Raw genomic sequence first — 19865 nt, forward strand, 5'->3', positions numbered from 1 at the left:
TCATGATTAAAGATAAATATCTAATAGTTCAATGTGTTACTTTGGTACCTGGGAAGCTCTGAGTATAACAAGTGCATGCCACGGCCTGCTCATCTATATTATACTGGCATCATTCCTTCCCAACCGTCCACCTAATTTGATTTACATCTTCATATTTTCCCCTTACTTTTCCATGTCAGAGCCTGTCAATGTCCGCAAATCTTTAACAGAATGAGATAAAGTATAAATAAAAAATTTTAAAAGACGTGGCCACACTTAGATTTAAAATTAAGAATGAGAGAAATGTGATATGGGCAGGAATATACTATAGGACTTTTTAACAACATCCCTTGGTTATCAGGAAATCACATGGAGACCTAACACCATGGTTAGTAAGTCTCTTGGGTGGTTGTATGAACGATGTCTCAGAAAATGTTGAGTTAATACGCACTCTGTGGGGCCAGAGGAATCTGGTCCACAGTAAATCCAGTAGTTAAATGAGGCCTGTTTATACAGGACTTACATGGTTAAGCTTAATTATGTCAGAAATAGCCATTAGTAAACACATTTTAATTTCATACAATGAAGCGAAACCCAGCAGCCATTAACATTTTCAAGTAAGAGGTGCTTAATAAAAGTGTGTTGAATGTATGATCCCAGGCCATTTCAAATACTTTCTAGAGGGCATGAAAGAAAAAATGATTATACCTATCTTACAGCTTAGTGATCAAACTAAAAACTATTCTTCTCAACAGAAATGTAAATAGGTCCCCTAATTTATGACAAATATATTTCTGTAATTTAAATAAAAATCTCACTTCCACTCTTTAGGCCTCAAAAATGTAGAAGACTGATAAAATATTTTAGGAAATGGATTATCTAAATATGTTACACCATAGTCCCCCTATGGTTTGCCACTGTCCCATAACCATTCACAAAGGTAAATCTTTAATAAAAGTTAAATTTATGAACATCTAAAGATACCTTGAAAAATATGTAGTAAAAAACCCCACAAATTACAAAGATTTTGCTAATATGCACACCGCCAGTCCATCTAAATTTGGCATATCCAATGGTACTTGATTTATTATTTTAGAGAGAGAAGGGAGGAGCAGGAAGCATCAACCCCTATATGTGCCTTGACCAGGCAAGCCCAGGGCTTTGAACCGGTGACCTCAGCATTTCCAGGTTGATGCTTTATCCACTGTGCCACCACGGGTCAGGTGTACTTGATTTATTTAATGTGGTAATTAAAAATAATTCCATTGGCAGATGAATATTTATGTCCTTGACAAAGGTGACAAGTGTGATGATGTTGTGACTAAGAAAGCAAAACAGAATTCCTGGCTCTGCTGTTGCTGACCCATCAAAGCTACAAAGGATGAGGCTCTCCCATGTCCACTGAGGTCAGGCAAATGTAATAGAAGGTGCGCTGGGTAGACACACATTTTCATCATACAGATTTTCTGGTAGTTCCTCTTCATCTCCATCAGGAAAATATGTCGGGAATGGTAGATTCTTACAGAAATCCTTATAGGCAGGTAGTTTAGAATCTCTGATCTGGGGGAAGGAGGCAAATATCTTATTAGTAAGTGCTACCAATTAAGTTAAAGACAGCTTGTTTTATTTAATATTCATATAATCAAAGTCTAGCTATTCCTATATTTTCTAATTGAATAATGCAACTGTTACTTTTTTTTTTTTTTTAAACAGGGACAGAGAGAGAGAGTCAGAGAGAGGGACAGATAGGGACAGACAGGAACAGAGAGAGATGAGAAGCATCAGTCATTAGTTTTTCATTGCGTATTGCAACACCTTAGTTGTTCATTGATTGCTTTCTCATATGTGCCTTGACCATGGGCCTTCAGCAGACCAAGTAACCCTTTGCTCGAGCCAGCGACCTTGAGTCCAAGCTGTTGAGCTTTTTTTTTTGCTCAAGCCAGATGAGCCCACACTCAAGCTGGCGACCTCAGGGTCTCGAACCTGGGTCCTTCCGCATCCCAGTCCGATGCTCTATCCACTGCGCCACCGCCTGGTCAGGCGCAACTGTTACATTTTAAGTATGTTTTATCCAAATTGGTTTTTCAAATATAAAACGCTGATATAAATTATATACCTAAAAGGTATTACTATCTACTTCTTAATCACTGATTTTATCTATTCATATCTATTTTTATTTTATACCACTGATTTTTTTGAGCTGATGCTAAAATTAGTTTGCCTAATATTTTTATTAGTCTTAATTTTAAGAACACATAATTGAAAATACTGTTTTATTAAGGAAATTAGTTTACATTTAACAAGCAGCATCTCATTTAGGAGCTAAGAACAGAATAGTATTTAGCAAAAAACAATAATAAAGTCGTAAGTCTTTATAATACTGCTATTATCTCTACATTTAAAAAATATGTATGCTTAATAGTCTAAAAATATTCTAATTATATCTGAATTCATAAGCTAAGGAATAGTAGTTACTGATATAATCTAAAATGATGTGTTTTAATTTTAGAAAACATCGTTGGGTTGATTAAAGCTTCTGACTTATTCTACAGCCTTCATTCAGAGAGGAATAAAAAATTACATATAATTATACACACAGAATAAAATAAGCCATAATCATTTTGGCAATAAGAAATGAATAATTTGATTGAAATAAGTACATAGCTGCTAGGAACAGCTAAGTACAGAAAAATATATCTAGTTTAATCTCTCTCATTAAAGTTGTTCCAAAAAATTATCCATAGGTTTCCCAGAAGAAAATAAACCTATTTTTTCCCCAACTAATCTTGGGTTGAACTTTAACTTAGGATAAAAACAGTCATATTCTTTCTAATTTAAACTCTCAGAATTTAAAACTGCCTGACCAGGCGGTGGCGCAGTGGATGGAGCGTCAGACTGGGATGCGGAGGGACCCAGGTTCGAGACTCTGAGGTCGCCAGCTTGAGCGTGGGTTCATCTGGTTTGAGCAGGGGCTCGCCAGCTTGGATCCAGGGTCGCTGGCTCAAGCAAGGGGTTGCTCAGTCTGCTGAAGGCCAGCGGTCAGGGCACATATGAGAAAGCAATCAATGAACAACTGGGGTGTCGCAATGAAAGGCTAATGGTTGATGCTTCTCATCTCTCTCCATTCCTGTTTGTCCCTGTCTATCCCTCTCTCTCTTTTTTTTTTTTGTATTTTTCTGAAGCTGGAAATGGGGAGAGACAGTCAGACAGACTCCCACATGCGCCCGACCAGGATCCACCCGGCACGCCCACCAGGGGCAATGCTCTGCCCACCAGGGGGCGATGCTCTGCCCCTCCGGGGTGTCGCTTTGCCGTGACCAGAGCCACTCTAGTACCTGGGGCAGAGGCCAAGGAGCCATCCTCAGCGCCCGGGCCATCTTTGCTCCAATGGAGCCTTGGCTGCAGGAGGGGAAGAGAGAGACAGAAAAGAAGGAGGGGGTGGGGGGTGGAGAAGCAAATGGGCGCTTCTCCTATGTGCCCTGGCCGGGAATCGAACCCGGGTCCCCGCACGCCAGGCCAACACTCTACCGCTGAGCAAACTGGCCAGGGCCCTCTCTCTGTCTCTTAAAAAAGAAAAAGAATTTAAAACTGAAAATAAAACCCAAGTAAACAAACTATGAAACCAGTAATAAAATTTTCTCTGCTATTTTGATAAATGTAAACATAAATGACCTAAACAGTGAATTCTCAGTTACTTTTACATTTTTATGAATTTATCATGTTTGAGGAACATTTCAGACAAAAGCACTGCTTAAATTTTTTTTTTTTAAATTTCAATGGGGTGACATTGATCAATCAAGGTAAAAAGGTTTAGAGAAAACATCTCCAGGTGCTTAAATATTCTAATTGTAAATGCTACAATACTGTAATTCATTGATTTGAAACATTAATGACGACAGAGGCTCTAAAATTGAGAGCAGAGTCTGCGGCCCAGAGGCGCAAGACTCCTGGGTATGTATTTCTGTGCACTTAATCTTATCTGACTTTATCACTTCCCTGCCTTCAGCCAGACCCCCTCAACTACCTACATCCTTCTTTTTATATTTTTGTATATTGGTAAACCAGTTCAAATTCCTAACCCCAATAAATTCAATAAACAAGAAAAAAGAAAGAAAGGTGGAGGTTAGGCCACACACAAAAACAGGCACACTTGAAAATCACTGCACATATTATGGTTTTCAAGACAGGTGACCTACCCATCCCGCTGGTGTCGGGGTGCTGAGGCGGTACCTGCAAAGTCTCAGTGGCAGTAAGGTCCACCTGGAAGCCTGCTGAGAATCGTGTGTGTAGCAAATGGGGCTAGAAGCATCTGACGTTAACAAATTTACCTGCTATCCAGTATAATTTTATTATGGAAAATAATCACTTTCCTTTTTTTCTCTTTTATTAGGTTGAGATATGCATAACATGTAATACATCTGGAAAGTGGAGGGAGTAATCCACTGAATCACAACCCAAAATATTATGAGAAATTCAATGAAAGCCTGCTGCCTTCAGCTGCCTGTCACTGTAGTCCCTCAGAGAATGGAAACCTACGTAAGCCTACACACCTGCAATCTTAAAAAGGAAAAGAAGACCTTGCAAGTAAGTATTCATCGAATACATTTTTCTCTTTAAGAAAAATGAGAATAATCCGTTGAAAAGTAAGAGTGTCCAAAAGGAATTTTAATTACTGTAAGATTAAAATAAATATTGTACCTTTTGCTAGTAATAGAACCTACATACTTTAAGATATAAAAAGCAGCCTAACTAGGCGGTGGCGCAATAGATAGAATGTTGCCTGGGTCACTGAGGACCCAGATTGGCAACCCGGAGGCTGCCAGCGTGAGCGTGGGATCATAGACATGACCCCATGGTGTTTGGTTTGAGCCCCCCTGGTCATATGAGAAAGCAATCAATGAACTAAGGTGCCGTAACTAGGAGTTGATGCTTCTCATCTCTCTCCCTTCCTGTCTGTCCACCACCCCCGCTAAAAAAGACAAAAAAAATTATAAGAAGCATATACAGAAAGACCCCAAATGAAAAATCTGAGGTTTAAGTTTCAATCTATTTTTGTTATTGTTGGAAAATTAATGAAGAATATATTCCTAGGAGTAGCTGTTATAACTTCTACTACAAATTTATTTTCAGAATGGAAGATTCAAAATTCAAGTGATTTATCATTTTATATCACTCTGGCTTAAATCACAGGCAGAATATTTAATTTGTATTTTATTTGATGGAAATAAGTCTCCGAGAGTATGAGTTCTTCTTCAGATCCATCCTGTTATAGAGTTTTCTTTTACTTTATATATCTGAACATAAAAATGAGCAGGAATATTTCCCTTTTAGGGAAAATCCTTAAAAGTATAATCAGAGCAATGCTAGTAATAACAGAATCTCTCCTTAAAATGTCTACCTTTTAATTACCTTTCTTCTTGACATTTAATTTTAACCTTCTGTATTTCTGGTTCTGGTGTCAAAGTACTCTTTAATTAATTACAGTTTTTTTTGTTTTGTTTTGTTTTTTTGCTTTTTTGCATTTTTCTGAAGCTGGAAACAGGGAGAGACAGTCAGACAGACTCCCACATGCGCCCGACCGGGATCCACCCGGCACGCCCACCAGGGGTGAGGCTCTGCCCATCCTGGGCGTTGCCATGTTGCGCCAGAGCCACTCTAGCGCCTGGGGCAGAGACCACAGAGCCATCCCCAGCGCCCAGGCCATCTTTGCTCCAATGGAGCCTTGGCTGCGGGAGGGGAAGAGAGAGACAGAGAGGAAGGCGCGGCGGAGGGGTGGAGAAGCAAATGGGCGCTTCTCCTGTGTGCCCTGGCCGGGAATCGAACCCGGGTCCTCTGCACACTAGGCTGACGCTCTACCGCTGAGCCAACCGGCCAGGGCCAATTACAGTATTTTTGAGGGGGAGAGAGAGCAGCATCATCTTCTGGCTCCACTTAGCTGTGCACTGATTGCTTCTCACGTGTGTCCTGACTGGGGATCAGAGGGCAACCTCAGCAGTCTGGGTCGACACTGTCCACGGCGCCACCACCACAAGCTCGAAGTACTCTTAAGAAACTAAAAAGTTCTTTTTGGGAACGACAGAGATACACTGATATTTTGGCAACAGTATGCAAATCTCCTTTTTATATTTCCAAAGAGACGCTGCTCACTGGTCCTACCCTTTCTGCAGGTTCATCACTTTATAGACATAAACTATAGGTTATTTTGTGCAATTTTTTTTTTATTCAGATGTTACTAAAAAGCAAGAAAAAAATTTTCATGGAAAAATAGCCACTAATTTTCAAGCTACAATTATAGGTCAAAGGAGAATTTTATTCACATCCACGTATGTGAACAATAGAAAATACAGAGAGCTATCTATATACCTACCTTGACTAAGCAATTTTTATGTCCAGGAACAGAGCCATTTACATAGATTATATTGTGCTTTGTGTTTATTCTCCACACCTAAAGCAAAAAATGAAATCCAACTTTAAAAGTTAAAAATTTGAGGATAACACACAGTTCACCTATCTTCTACCCCTCAATAACTGTGAAACTGATTAGAACAGTCATTATATTGTTTAAACATTAAATTGAACAACCCATAATTAAAGCCATTAAATACATACTCCAGTGCCCCTGAATTTAGGCATTAATTTAACCATTCCTAAAAAGAGCCACTTCAGAAACTTACCTTCAGTCCAAATGCTGTCCTGTCTCTGTTTCCCATTTGTCCAGGCATTTTAGTCCCAGGCCAGACTCTAGCAACATCCTAAGTAAGAGAACCAGAATAGCACGTTGAAGTACTCTCTTTCAGTTCTGAGCAAAACAGACTGTAAACCAAGATAGGAGTTTTAGAGCAACAAAATAAATATGGACTAAGAACAGATTTAGGAGAAAAACTCAGTAACAAGAGAGGAGCAACTGCACTAATATTGGTTGAGAATTTAAAAAGAAAAAGGATATACAAACATGTCACACCACCAAACACCAGTTAACTGCCCGGCTGTTTTCACTCATCTTCTGTGCGTACTAACTTAACAGACTCCATGCACACTCCAGTTGCTGCAATGGTCCTGCCCCCCAACCTCGGCTTTTGCTGTTACCTTCCTTCACCAGAACTGTGAAAGGACTGAGTTATCACAATCCTGAGTTTTGTTTGTCCAGCCCCGGTCATCTCTGACTTACAAAAATCAAACAGCTTCACACAGCCTCTCTGATTTTGGCTTTGATAATGGATAATTTTACATCTAAAGAAGCAAGTCTGAATTACACTAAAATGGGAAAGGTTCTCATAACACATAAATTCTTGAACTATAGAAACTTCTGCATCACTACTCTCACAACAACAGGTAAAAGTCCAGGGGAAGTAGCTCATATTAAGAAATAACCAACAAAGCTTAAAAGACAATTCTGAATATTATAGATGAAGTATCCCTCTTTCATTCTCTGTTCTATAAATACTTTGTGATTAAGTACTTTGCTTAACATTACATTACTTAAAAAAAAAAAAAAGACTCCGCCCTCCCTAATTTAAGGAGCTTAAATGTTTCATTTCTTTTGGGGCACAGTAAGTCTCTGAGTTACAAACATCAGACTTATATACAACTCCTACTTACGAATAGAGCACGGTACAGGCTATTTATTGGTAATCAACTACTGTTGGACATCAGTGAAAATGGTATGATAGAGTTAACTCGACTCCTGTGGCAAAGAACTAACCAATTAAGACCATAAAGAACTAAAGCAGCAGACTAGATGATAGCTTTTAGGGAAGAAAACAGGGACCCAGAAACTCCAGAACAGAAAACATTTTGTACAAAAGGTTCATGCTTTTTGTCTCATTGAAGCAGGAATGGCAAAGTTAGAAAAGCAAGAACCTGATACAGAGATCCACCAAAGTTTACTATATGCACAGTTCCCGAAGGCCGGAGACGCTACAGGGCCATTTATGATGAGAAAAAGACAGGATCTGCACAAACCTCCCTGGATGCCTACTTCAAGGAGCTCATTCCAGCAGCAGAATCAAACCTGACTCTCTAACAGCAGTCCCAGCCTCTCCAATAAGTCCATCATCCAAGATTGTTTAAGGCTGTATATTAAAATGTTTAAGTATTTATATGCACAGAAAGATAAAAATAAATACTATGTTAAAACAAACATCTAAGTTGTATTTAATAGGTAAATGTACCTGTTCCAACTTATAAATACAACTTAAGAACAAACCTACAGACCCTGTGTCATTCGTAACCAGAGACTGCTTGTATAGACTAAAGAGTGGAACTCTGGGTCACGTGATCATTTTACACTCAATATTTTTAGCATCTATCAAACCATTTCCCAAAGCAACTGCAACATTTTTATATTCCTACCAACAATGTGTAAGGGTCCTAATTTTTCTACATCCTTGCCAACATTTGTTGTTATCTGTCTTTATAAATTATAATCATCCCATTATAGCGTGAAGGGGTATCTCACTGTAGTTTCGATGTACATTTCCGTAACAGCTAAAGATGTGAAGCATCTTTTCATGTGCTATTGGCATTTGAATATCTCCTTTGGAAAAATGTCTATCCAAGTCCTTTGCTGACATTTGCTTGAGTTATTTTTTTACTACTGAGTTGTAAGAGTTCTTTACATATTCTGGATACAAGCCTTAGTAGATAAATCATTTGAAAATATTTTCTTCCATTCTCTGAGTTGTCTTTTCTCAGTTTTCTTAATGGAACTGTTTGCAGCACAAAGTTTAAACTCGAAATCTAATTTATCTGTATCTTCTTTTGTTACTTGTACTTTTGGTATCATATATAAGGCCTTGCCAAACCCAAGTTCATGAAGATTTACTCCTACGTTTTCTTAAGAGTTTTTAAGCTCTGAATTTGTCTATGATCTACTTCATTTTTATAACTTTTTTATTCAATTTATAACTATAATTTCATGTTTATAGAAAAGTTGCAAATATCACACAAAAAACTCATACATTTTACCCAAATTTACCAGTTGTTTGCATGTTGTCCATTTTCTCTACCATTCACTCTATCTCTATGTAAGCACATCTCCTACATCATTTAAAATCTGGTGACAGACGTGATGTTCCTTTACCTGTAAGTATTTCACTGTTTCCTGAGAACAGGGATACTCTCTTACATAACCACAATACAATTAGGCTAAGAAAATTTAATACTTGATTGTAAAACTTACAGTCCACATTCTAATTTTCTCCACCGCTCCAATGTTCTTTATAGCCATCCCCGCCCCAAGCCCAGGATCTACTCCAGAATTACATATTGCACTTAGCTGTCATGTCTCTGTAGTCTCCTTAAATCAGGAGCAGCTCCTCAGTCTTTCCTTGGCTTTCACGACCTTGCCATTTTTGAAGGTGATAAACCAATTACTTTGTCATCTATCATTCACTTTGGGTCTAATGTTTCCCTGTGAGTGGATTTAGGTGAAGCATTTTCAGTAGGACTTACCCCAGAAGTGATGCTGTGTTCTTCTCCCAGAATCCGATTAGGGGCACATTATGTCAGTTTGTTCGATTACTGGTTATGTCTAACATTGATCAGTTACTTAAGAATGTGTTCTCTAGGGTAAATCCACTCTAAGGTTATTATTTTGCCCATTTTAATTAATAAGCAATTTGTGTTGGGCCTATGTAAGTAAGTAGTGTCCATCAAGCTTTCACCACTTGTTTAAGCATACACTGCTAATTCCTGTCTGAATCAATTATTTCCATGATGGCTGTCAAAGTGATGTTCTAACTCCATCATTTCTTCTGCATTAGTTGAGATTATACTGTAAGGAAGAGCAGTCCCTTTTCTCCGGTTTATTTATTAACCTATCTGTTCATTTTATTTATTTGTATCAGGGTAAACTCATGGATTCTAAGTTTATTTCATTTTTTAAGTTTTCAGATCAAACTCCCAATTTTTGCAAGTGAGAGCTAATTTCAGCTGGGCCCTGGGCCCTATTCATGTGTCATTATTTTTTAAGCACTTCCTTGATTTCTTGAACAAGCTGGTTTGTGTTCATCTTGTATTCTTTTTACCCTCACGCATGACATTAGTCATTTCTCCAACAAGCCCTAGTTCCTTTTAGTGGGGAATGGTGTTTAGAAACCAAGATCTAGGCTTTAAGTGTGCTCTTGCTATGGTATATCTTTAATTTTAGGTCCTTTCAGCATCCTAAACATAAATATGTACACAGCCACATACATAGCCATATCTGTTTCTTTGTTTACATAAACACACAGTAAATATATATTGATACCTACACCTGGAATTCAACACTACAAGGTTCATTTTAATTTCCTTCCTTTTCATAACTTAATACCCTTCTCTAACATTGAGAAACCTGGCTTCCATATCATGATATTTACCTATCTACTCAATCATACAATTCACAGAAAAGTATTTCAGAATAGTTACCTAATACTGTTGCAAATAAACATACTTAGAACCCAACACTTGTGCATAGTACATTTTAAATTTAGACTCAGGGTATCTAGCCAAATAGTGTGTTCAAAAGTTACTTGAGTTATTCCCCACCTGTTTGGTGAGGTTGTGTTATTCATTTGAAACAGTTTCATACTCTAATTATATTCCATTATGAATCCCCCCTCTTGTTTTTATTCTGAATATGTAAAACATTAAGATGATTCCAAATATAAAAAGTGTAACAAAAAAGTATAACAAAAAAGTCCACCAAGGAAGGTGTCTTCCCACTTCCGAGCCTTCCCTACTGTTCCCACCCATCTCTTATAGTAACCAATCTCATTCGTTTGTGGGTTATCTTTTTGGTCCTTCCTTTTGCAAAAATAAGCAGGTAACATGCAATTCCTTATATCCTGGAAATCATGCCATCGTTTAGAAATGGCCTTCTTATACTTTTTTTTAGCTGTGCAGTATTCCATTGAGTAGATGTACCATGTTTTTTTTTTTTCTTTTTTTTTTTTTTTTTCATTTTTCTGAAGCTGGAAACAGGGAGAGACAGTCAGACAGACTCCCGCATGCGCCCGACCGGGATCCACCCGGCACGCCCACCAGGGGCGACGCTCTGCCCACCAGGGGGCGATGTTCTGCCCATCCTGGGCGTCGCCATGTTGCGACCAGAGCCACTCTAGCGCCTGGGGCAGAGGCCACAGAGCCATCCCCAGCGCCCGGGCCATCTTTGCTCCAATAGAGCCTCGGCTGCGGGAGGGGAAGAGAGAGACAGAGAGGAAAGCGCGGCGGAGGGGTGGAGAAGCAAATGGGCGCTTCTCCTGTGTGCCCTGGCCGGGAATCGAACCCGGGTCCTCCACACGCTAGGCCGATGCTCTATCGCTGAGCCACCGGCCAGGGCTGTACCATGTTTTATTCATCCAAACTCCCAGGTATGGACATTTATACTTATAATTACAAATAATACTGCAATGACTAATTTTATGAAAATGCATTTTTATATTTTGGAGAGAATATCTTTAAATTCCTAGAAGTAGGACTGCTGTGTATTTCTGTTAGATATTGTCACATTCTCCTCCATCCAGGATGCACTATTTTGTATTCCCACCAGCAATGTAGGAGAGTGCCTATTTCTCTACATTCTTACTAATAGAGTGCCAAAAATCAAAGAGTTTCATAACACAATCTGCTACATAAAACATTAGTCACTCAGGAGTAGCTTTAATCTGTATTCCACTTATGAAAGAAGTAGAAATATTTCTATTTAACACTGATATATATACTATATATATACACACATATACATATAAGGCTTTAGAGGTTAAACCTGCATTACTCTGATACTCTAAGAATACCCCCCCCACCCCCGCCCCAGCACTTTATGCTGTATCTCTGGGAGAGTAGAACTGAATTAGCAATACAAAAGTCTCCCTCCATTTCCTATGTGCTTAATGTCTATTTCTCCATTTCTTCTCTACCACTTTTCCCTTGCACCATTATATTGTCCTTGACAATCCTTCCTCTTTTAAGGCAAAAAAAAAAAGTGTGAAGGAACCAGTGGGGCCAGACGAAAGGGCTTTGCAATCCCTGACTTTGCAGCTGACTTCAGAGTGTAGGATGGAAGTCAGAGATGGGAATGAGAAAGTAGGCAGAAAACAATTAAGAATATGAATACTGACTGTAGGGTATAACTAAATGATTCAAGTTGGCCTCTGGAAAGAGTAAGTAAGGGCAGGACCCATAAAAGTGTGACAAGGTCTAGGACCTACTTTGGGTCAGATTAACATGTGTGACTTGATCCCAAGGACAGACTAAAGCACTCTATGTGCAGAAGCTGAATATTCAGTATTACGAAGAGCAGCACAAAGCGATACTTACACCAGTTGAAATAGCTCCAGGTCTCCTGTGAGTCTTCGTTTGACCATGAGTAGCAGGCTGGCCTTTAAATCCCCACCGCTTCATAACACCTTGAAAACCTTTACCAATACTGAACAAGATAAACAACAGAATTTTCATAATGAACAGAGCACGAAATACTCCCAATTGTACATTTTGATAGTACCTTAGAGTATTAACAAAGCTCCTTATCTAAATAACTAGAAAAGGCTACAAATTCAAAACTGCAAATGAACATTCCTTTATCTCGGACCTGGTCTGCACCCCTCCTAAAGTCTCATTCTACATCAAATGACTAATTCAAGACTGTGAGACAAGAGAAAACTAAGTGAAGGGAGTTCGATCTGAACAGGGAGTTTTATCATCATAATCCTAAGAAAAAACCTAGTAAGAGTGGTAAATTTCCAGAAGTCCCAAAGTACTCAAAAGAGATATGGCAGGCAACCATTAAGATCCCCACACCCCTAAGTAATCACCTCTTGAGTCTGAGTGGACCTAATAACTCACTTCTAAGGAATAAACTATGGCAAAAGTGATGAGATGCCACCTCTGACATTAGGTTACAAGGAGAATGTGGCTTCATTCTTGGCACTCTCTTGTCTGATAGGCTCTGAAGGAAGCCAACTGCCATATCATAAGCTATTCTATAGAGTCAAGAGGCAAGGATGTCTCAGCCAACACCTGTGGACCCAAGGCTTGGCAACAGCTGAGTTAGTGAGCTTGGAGGCGATTCTCCCCACGTCGGGCCCTGAGATGACTACAGCAGCCCATGACACACCATCAGCCTGATCAGTTTACTGGGATTCCTGACCACAGAAACTGTGAGGTAATATCTGTTGTTTTAAGCTGTTACGGTTTAGGGTAATTGTTAGGCAGCAAGAGAAAGAACACTAAACAGTAATAATGCCCCACATGCTGAATGTTTTACTATTAGAAGATAGTAGGTAGATACTGGTTTCAAGGTTTGAATAGGAACCTAATGAAAAAATTAAAGTTGGAGAGGAACAATTTCTTAAAGAGCAATATTGCATTTTTTAAAATAAAACTATTCTACTTTCAAAGTCTACTAACTAGAGAAACATTTTGCCATGCAGGTGGAAGGTGAAAAGTACTAAAATTCAAAGCATTATTAAGTCTGCCTGTGATGGTCAAATATATCAGTACAAATGACACAAGGGCTAGAATAAAGCATAAGCTGCAATGGACATATATTTAGAGACTCTTAAACAGTTTATTTCAGCTTTCATTAGACAATATGTTAATCTATTTTAAATATTGTGTTTCCTAATCCTAACAAAGGTAGCTACTATTGAATAGACAGAGAACAGTTCAGGCTGTTTACAAAAAAGGTCAAAGAGCAAAAGATGAAAACCACCTTATTTCCACAAGGCCTCTGCAATACACTTAACAAAGAATTATCAGAGTAATGGACTGAAGTAAGCCCATTTGTATAATAGTTTGTTTTAGAGAAATAAAGAAGTCAACATAAAAACAATCTATGAACTATGTATAGAACCTAAGAGCTGAACATTATCATATCAGAGTTCAAAAGTTATTTGTAGCCTTGACCAGGTGGTGTCGACCTGGGATGCTGAGGTCCCAGGTTCAAAACCCCAAGGTCATAACTTGAGTATGGGATCACAGACATGATTCCATGGTCACTGGCTTGAGCCCAAGGTCGCTGGCTTGAGCAAGGGGTCACTGGCATGGCTGGAGCCCCCCCAACCCCATCAAGGTACGTATGGGAAAGCAATCAATGAACAACTGAAGTGCTGCAACTACGAGTTGATGCTTCTCATCTCTCTCCCTTCCTGTCACTGCCTCTCTCTGGCTAACAACAACAAAAAAGGTATTTGTATATGAATATAAATGTAGCTAACACTACTTTCTTCATATTAATCAACTGGACACATCACTTACAATGTATACATAATTCTTTGTTGCCTCAAAAACCTCAAAATAATGCTTATTCTTGATAGAAGAGCTAAAACAAGTTTTATATATATTAAATTTAAAAAGTTTGCAAGATTAACACTTAAGAAGAAAACTATGGCCTGACCAGGTGGTAGCACAGTGGATAGAGCGTAGGACTGGGATGCAGAGGACCCAGGTTTGAAGCCCCGAGGTCGCCCGATCGCTAGCTTGAGCGCGGGATCGCTGGCTTGAGCATGGGATCATAGGCATGACCCCATGGTTGCTGGCTTGAGCCCAGAGGTTGCTGAATTGAAGCCCAAAGTCGCTGGTTTGAGCAAGGAGTCACTCACCCTACGGTAGCCGCCAGGTCAAGGCACATATGAGAAAGCAATCAGTGAACAACTAAGGAGACTGAAGAGCCACAAGGAAGAATTGATGCTTCTCATCTCTCTCCCTCCCTGTCTGTCCCTATCTGTCCTCCTTCTGCCACAAAAAAAAAAAAAAAAAAAAAAAAAAAAAAAGAGAAGAAAACAATGATAATCAAATATTTTACTGAAATTCTTCAGTAACTTAACAAATACTTCTATTTAACACTGGGTTTTATAACATTTGAAAAATAAAAACCTTGGCAATTTAAAAATAAAAAGGAAACACCTAAAGAGTCATTTGAATCTATGATAGTTTTTGACAAATAACACTTTAAAGAAAAAAAGGGGAGGGGAATGGCAACACTAAATCTAAAATGAACTTATTTTAAAAATACCACATTCTAACATAGCCCATTCTTGGTAGAAAGTTTGCTGGTGCCTTCTGAGTTCTCAAACTGACTCATCTCTTCCTTAAAGAGAGGATGACTGTGCTCCAACAACACACATGCCAGGTAAATTACAGATGATAATTCAGCTCATTTTGAGAGTAAATTATTATAAGATGAAAATGGTACCCTGAAAGTGCTAATTCCCTATCAGCTAATTACAGACTGTCTTTAAATCTAGCTCGAGTACATCATGTTGTTATAGTGTGTACAATGGGAAACTCTTCAATAAATAACTTTGAAACAAAAGGACAAAACAAATGACATGACAAATTATTGGCTTAATTTAGATATGGAGAATAGAGTGCACCTGTTGATCCACGGGTGGTACAGTATCATTTCTATTGTTTCTCTCAGTTATCACTCAACTGAGAACAACAACAAAAAAAAAAACAACAAAAGAAATAAACTAATCTATACTTAGCATACCCACACAACACACATTTCAAATATAAGGTTCTCACAGGTCACATGAAATAAAAATCTTCATTTTACTAGAAATGATACATAACACAAAGTACACATGCTTTACCTCCAAACCCTTTTCTAATGCAGTTTTTAGTTAATGACAGCAAAAAGTCAAATCAAGGAAAATTCAAATTAGAAAAACCACAATTTTCAAAGTTCCAAATTTAGTATAACATCTAAAAATTAAAAGAAAATATTTTATTTAGAGCATTTTACTTGTTAAACCAAGAATTCATTAAAAAACTCAGATATACTATTTAAATTTAGGAGACTTTATTGCCCTGTTTCATGGCCCATTTCCTTAGTATACAGTAGTATATCTTCATAAAGGGCAGGGATTGTGTATTATTTAATCCTAGAGTCCAACCTAGAGAAGTCGGAGTGATTTTGTTACTGGCAATAGCTGTGTCTTAGTAAAAAAGATTAGTTTCCTTTATTTTGCCCTGTAGTTTCCAAATGTTGTATTAATGGGCATGCCTTTCAGAAAAGTTTAATCAGATGGTGTTAAAAAGAGAAGAGGGACTTAAAGGTATGACTGTAAGAATCTTGCAGAAGAGAGCCATAATGTTTCCAACTGCATTCTACAAATCACTAGCACATGGATTTCATTCCCTTGCCATATTATGACAAATGCCCGAATGTCTACCAGCAGACAGTTTTTAATACAAGCCCATCAGTACTTCCTCACTCTGTGGGAAACTGCCGTGGATGTCATGGTGCAGGATACACTCGTACACGGGGATAAAACAAACAGAATGACCACGAGGTGAAGAGTGCTCTCACGTCCATCCATTCCCAGTCCTTTGAGAACTTCCTCCGAAGTTCTCACACGGAGGCCTTCCCTCTCCACTGGCTCCTTCTACCTTCTCTTTCCTCTGCATTTTTCCTTCTCTTTCTCAGGAAGCAAACTGTCCGTCCTTTCTCCTTCATTACCTGCAATCTGTTTTTCTTTCCAATTATTCTCTGGAATTCATTCTGTGTTTAACCCCTTAATTCTCACATCCAAAGTCTTTTACTAAAATAACTTTTTATTATGGGAGTTTTAAAACATATTTGAACCAAGGGCCAAAGAATTTCTGACTCAAGGCCTATTCTGTTTCATCTTTCTCCTTCCCCTACAACTCCAATGGATTATTTTAGAACAAATTCCAAATATCTTATCATTCCATCCATAAATATTTCAATATGGGTCTCTAAAAGATAAAGATTCTTTTAAAGAACAAAACCACATTACCATTATCACAATCTAAAAGAAAATCATTCAATATCATTATCTAGTCAGTTTTCAAAAATCGATGGCCTCTTTTAAAATAGAATAACTGTCCTCTCCTGCTTCTTACCACCCCCACCCCACCCTCAATCACTTCCCCCCATTTTCCTGCTTCCCTACTGCTCTTTGAGAAGTTCTTTTCCCTTTATAGCTACATTAAAAGCTGCCCTTGAAGTCCTGCCTCTGACCCTCTTCTCACTATGGTTTGAACCAGGGGTAGGCAAACTATGGCCTGCACTGGTTACTTGTTTTTGTAAACAAAAGTTTTATTATAACACAACCCTGCACATTTTCCTACTTACTGCCTGTGGCTGCCTTAGAGATATAATGACAACACTGAGTAGTTGCAACAGAATCCATAATGCTCACAAAACTAATATTAACTATCTGGCCCTTTGAGAAAAAGTCTGCTGACCCTGAAGCTATTACTAATAAGCTGGTGTTCCACAAACCTGACCTTTGGCAAGAATTCTGCTACCATCCCATTCTATAGATGTTGGACCATATCTAACCAGAAGACCTCAGCCATTCAATTACAGTATTTCAGAAACAGGAACTAAACACCCCCTCTTCAAGATGTCCTTCTCCATGACCACTAGAGGGAAATTTCTAAAATGATAAGGTTATCACACAAGCTGTCTCCTGCTCTAAAAAACAAAACAAAAACAAAAACCCCAGCAATAACAAAAACAAACTAAACAACCTTCAATGTTCCCTAGCAATTTCCTTAGTTTGAGGCACATAAGGCCTTTTATAATTGGGTCCAGCCTAACTTTTCAAACACTGCCCATCACAAATGTAGTCACAGGAGACTGATTACTCTATGAAGCTCTCAATATGCTACTCTTCTGCATGCCTCGCTCATTCAGTTCCCTCCACCTCAACCACCCTTCCCACGGCACTATCTTTCACTATTACCATGACAAACACTGAAAGTGCCTGTCATCATGTATTGCATCAGCTGTAAAGGACTTGATCTCTTTATTTAAAAAATCAAAATCCATACTGTAAATAGGTTTTCAATCAGAATCATTTCCAAATTAAGCCTGAACTTTCTCTTTATCTGATTCATGCTGTAAAAACTTTAAGTGACTTGTACATAATCTCTCAGAAAACCTATAACTGAGTACCATATGGAAGAGAGGATTCTTTTTTTTTTTTTAATGTTTTGTATTTTGCTTAAGTTGGAAACGGGGAGGCAGTCAGACTCCTGCATGCGCCCGACTGGGATCCACCCGGCATGCCCACCAGGGGGCGATGCTCTGCCCATCTGGGGCGTCACTCTGCCGCAATCAGAGCCATTCTAGTGCCTGAGGCAGAGGCCACAGAGCCATCCTCAGTGCCCGGGCAAACTTTGCTCCAATGGAGCCTCGGCTGTGGGAGGGGAAGAGAGAGACAGAGAGGAAGGAGAGGGGAGGGGTGGAGAAGCAGATGGATGCTTCTCCTGTGTGCCCGGGACTCCCGCACGCCAGGCCGACGCTCTATCACTGAGCCAACCGGCCAGGGCCAGAAGAGAGGATTCTTGACTTCTCTAAGGATGCCCCAAGATCTGGTTACATTTTTATATTTAATAAATAAAAATGGAGGTGGGGTAGGAACGTGAAAAAATCACTAGTTAACACCAGTTTCTCTGGTTAAACACTACAGTTGAACACATGGAAACGGAGCCTCATGTCAGTTCCTATCCAAAATCAAGACTGGGCTTCTTTGTAAAACTGAACCACTGAGAACAGAATGAAGTAAAATGAAATCTTTAATTGTGAAAAAGTATTATTGAATATAAAAACATAATGTCCAAACCAACAACCTAAAGAACGTCTTGTAACATATTACTTAACACCATTTTGTTATTTATTTTTTGTGACAGACAGACAGAAAGAGGGACAAATAGGGACAGACAAGAAGGGAAAGAGATGAGAAGCATCAATTCTTTGTTGTGGCATCTTAGTTGTTCATTGATTGCTTTCTCATATGTGCCTTGACTAGGGGGCTACAGTAGACCGCGTGACCCCTTGCTCAAGTCAGTAACCTTGGGCTTCAAGCCAGTGACCTTAGGGCTCAAGCCAGCAACCATGGGGTCATGTTTATGATGCCACGGTCAAGCCAGTGACCCCGCACTCAAGCTGGTGAGCCTATGCTCAAGCCTCATGAGTCCACACTCAAGCCTCGGGGTTGTGAACCTGGGTCCTCTGTGTCCCAAACCGGTGCTCTATCCACCGAACCACCACCTGATCAGGCCCACTCAAGAGTCTTTTACTAATAATTAAATATTCCAGTAAACAAAAAAGGACAATTTTCATTAAAATAAATTACATGCATATAAAAGGCCCTATTAGCTAGTTCACCATCTCCATCAGGTTTGGCTTTTAATTTATGATAAACTAATAGAGCATAAAGATTTTAATCTTTAATTATAGCTGCTCCTCATTTCAACAAACTCACCCAGATGTTATCGATCTACTTTCATCTCCACACATTTCAAAGATAAAGCATCCCCACCGATGGTCCCTGCACACTCTGGAAGTTAACTTCTACCCAATTCTGTGCCGCTGTCAAACCAATTTCATCAGTGATGTATAGCTCCTGAGCTCACGAGTAAGTCACGGTAGACTTTTCCAATTGCTTTGTGTTCATCACATATAGTTAAAAGCTGACATGAAATATCTGTATAGCTGTTACTCTCTAGATGAATTTGTGACAGCAAGACCAATGCAGACATTCTGTTTCTGACTAAAAACTGTAAACCTCGCAGCAATATCTGGGAACATTTTTGTCAACAAGAAACTGATAAATGCACAGCTTATAGCTTTCTGATATCAGAACCTAGCTCATTCAATAGCACTAAGAGCCACATGTGCAGTGACTCCTCTGGGTCCTCTCATAAAAGAGACCATTTCCCAGCTGTCTGAAATAAACCCAGGATACCACATTTGCTGTGCTGAGTTCAGTCTGCTCTTTTTTAAAAAAGAAAACTCCAATAACCAATTCTGCAATATCATGACAGGACTTAACAGTTTTCTGAAGGTCTTCGGCCACATCTTTTCTTCAGGAGCTCAGGAAACCATACTGCCATGTGCTGTGAATCTATCATTATGTATGTATTAT

The 19865-nt window shown here is 39.0% G+C and overlaps 1 protein-coding gene across 1 annotated transcript in view; it reads right to left on the minus strand.

The window, feature by feature from the left end:
* Nucleotides 1–528: 528 nt before the first annotated feature.
* The window catches only part of MRPL3 (mitochondrial ribosomal protein L3), a 52660-nt gene continuing 33323 nt past the window's right edge, over nucleotides 529–19865 (minus strand). The window contains exons 7-10 of the mRNA XM_066244338.1: nucleotides 12277–12385; nucleotides 6654–6731; nucleotides 6347–6424; nucleotides 529–1539 (exon numbers count right to left, since the gene is read on the minus strand). Of these exons, the coding sequence (XP_066100435.1) occupies nucleotides 1387–1539; nucleotides 6347–6424; nucleotides 6654–6731; nucleotides 12277–12385 (418 nt within the window). The 3' untranslated portion in view covers nucleotides 529–1386. The remainder of the gene's footprint in view (nucleotides 1540–6346; nucleotides 6425–6653; nucleotides 6732–12276; nucleotides 12386–19865) is intronic.

The sequence above is a fragment of the Saccopteryx bilineata genome, chromosome 10 (genome assembly GCF_036850765.1).
Source record: "Saccopteryx bilineata isolate mSacBil1 chromosome 10, mSacBil1_pri_phased_curated, whole genome shotgun sequence".
NCBI classification, from domain to species: domain Eukaryota; kingdom Metazoa; phylum Chordata; class Mammalia; order Chiroptera; family Emballonuridae; genus Saccopteryx; species Saccopteryx bilineata.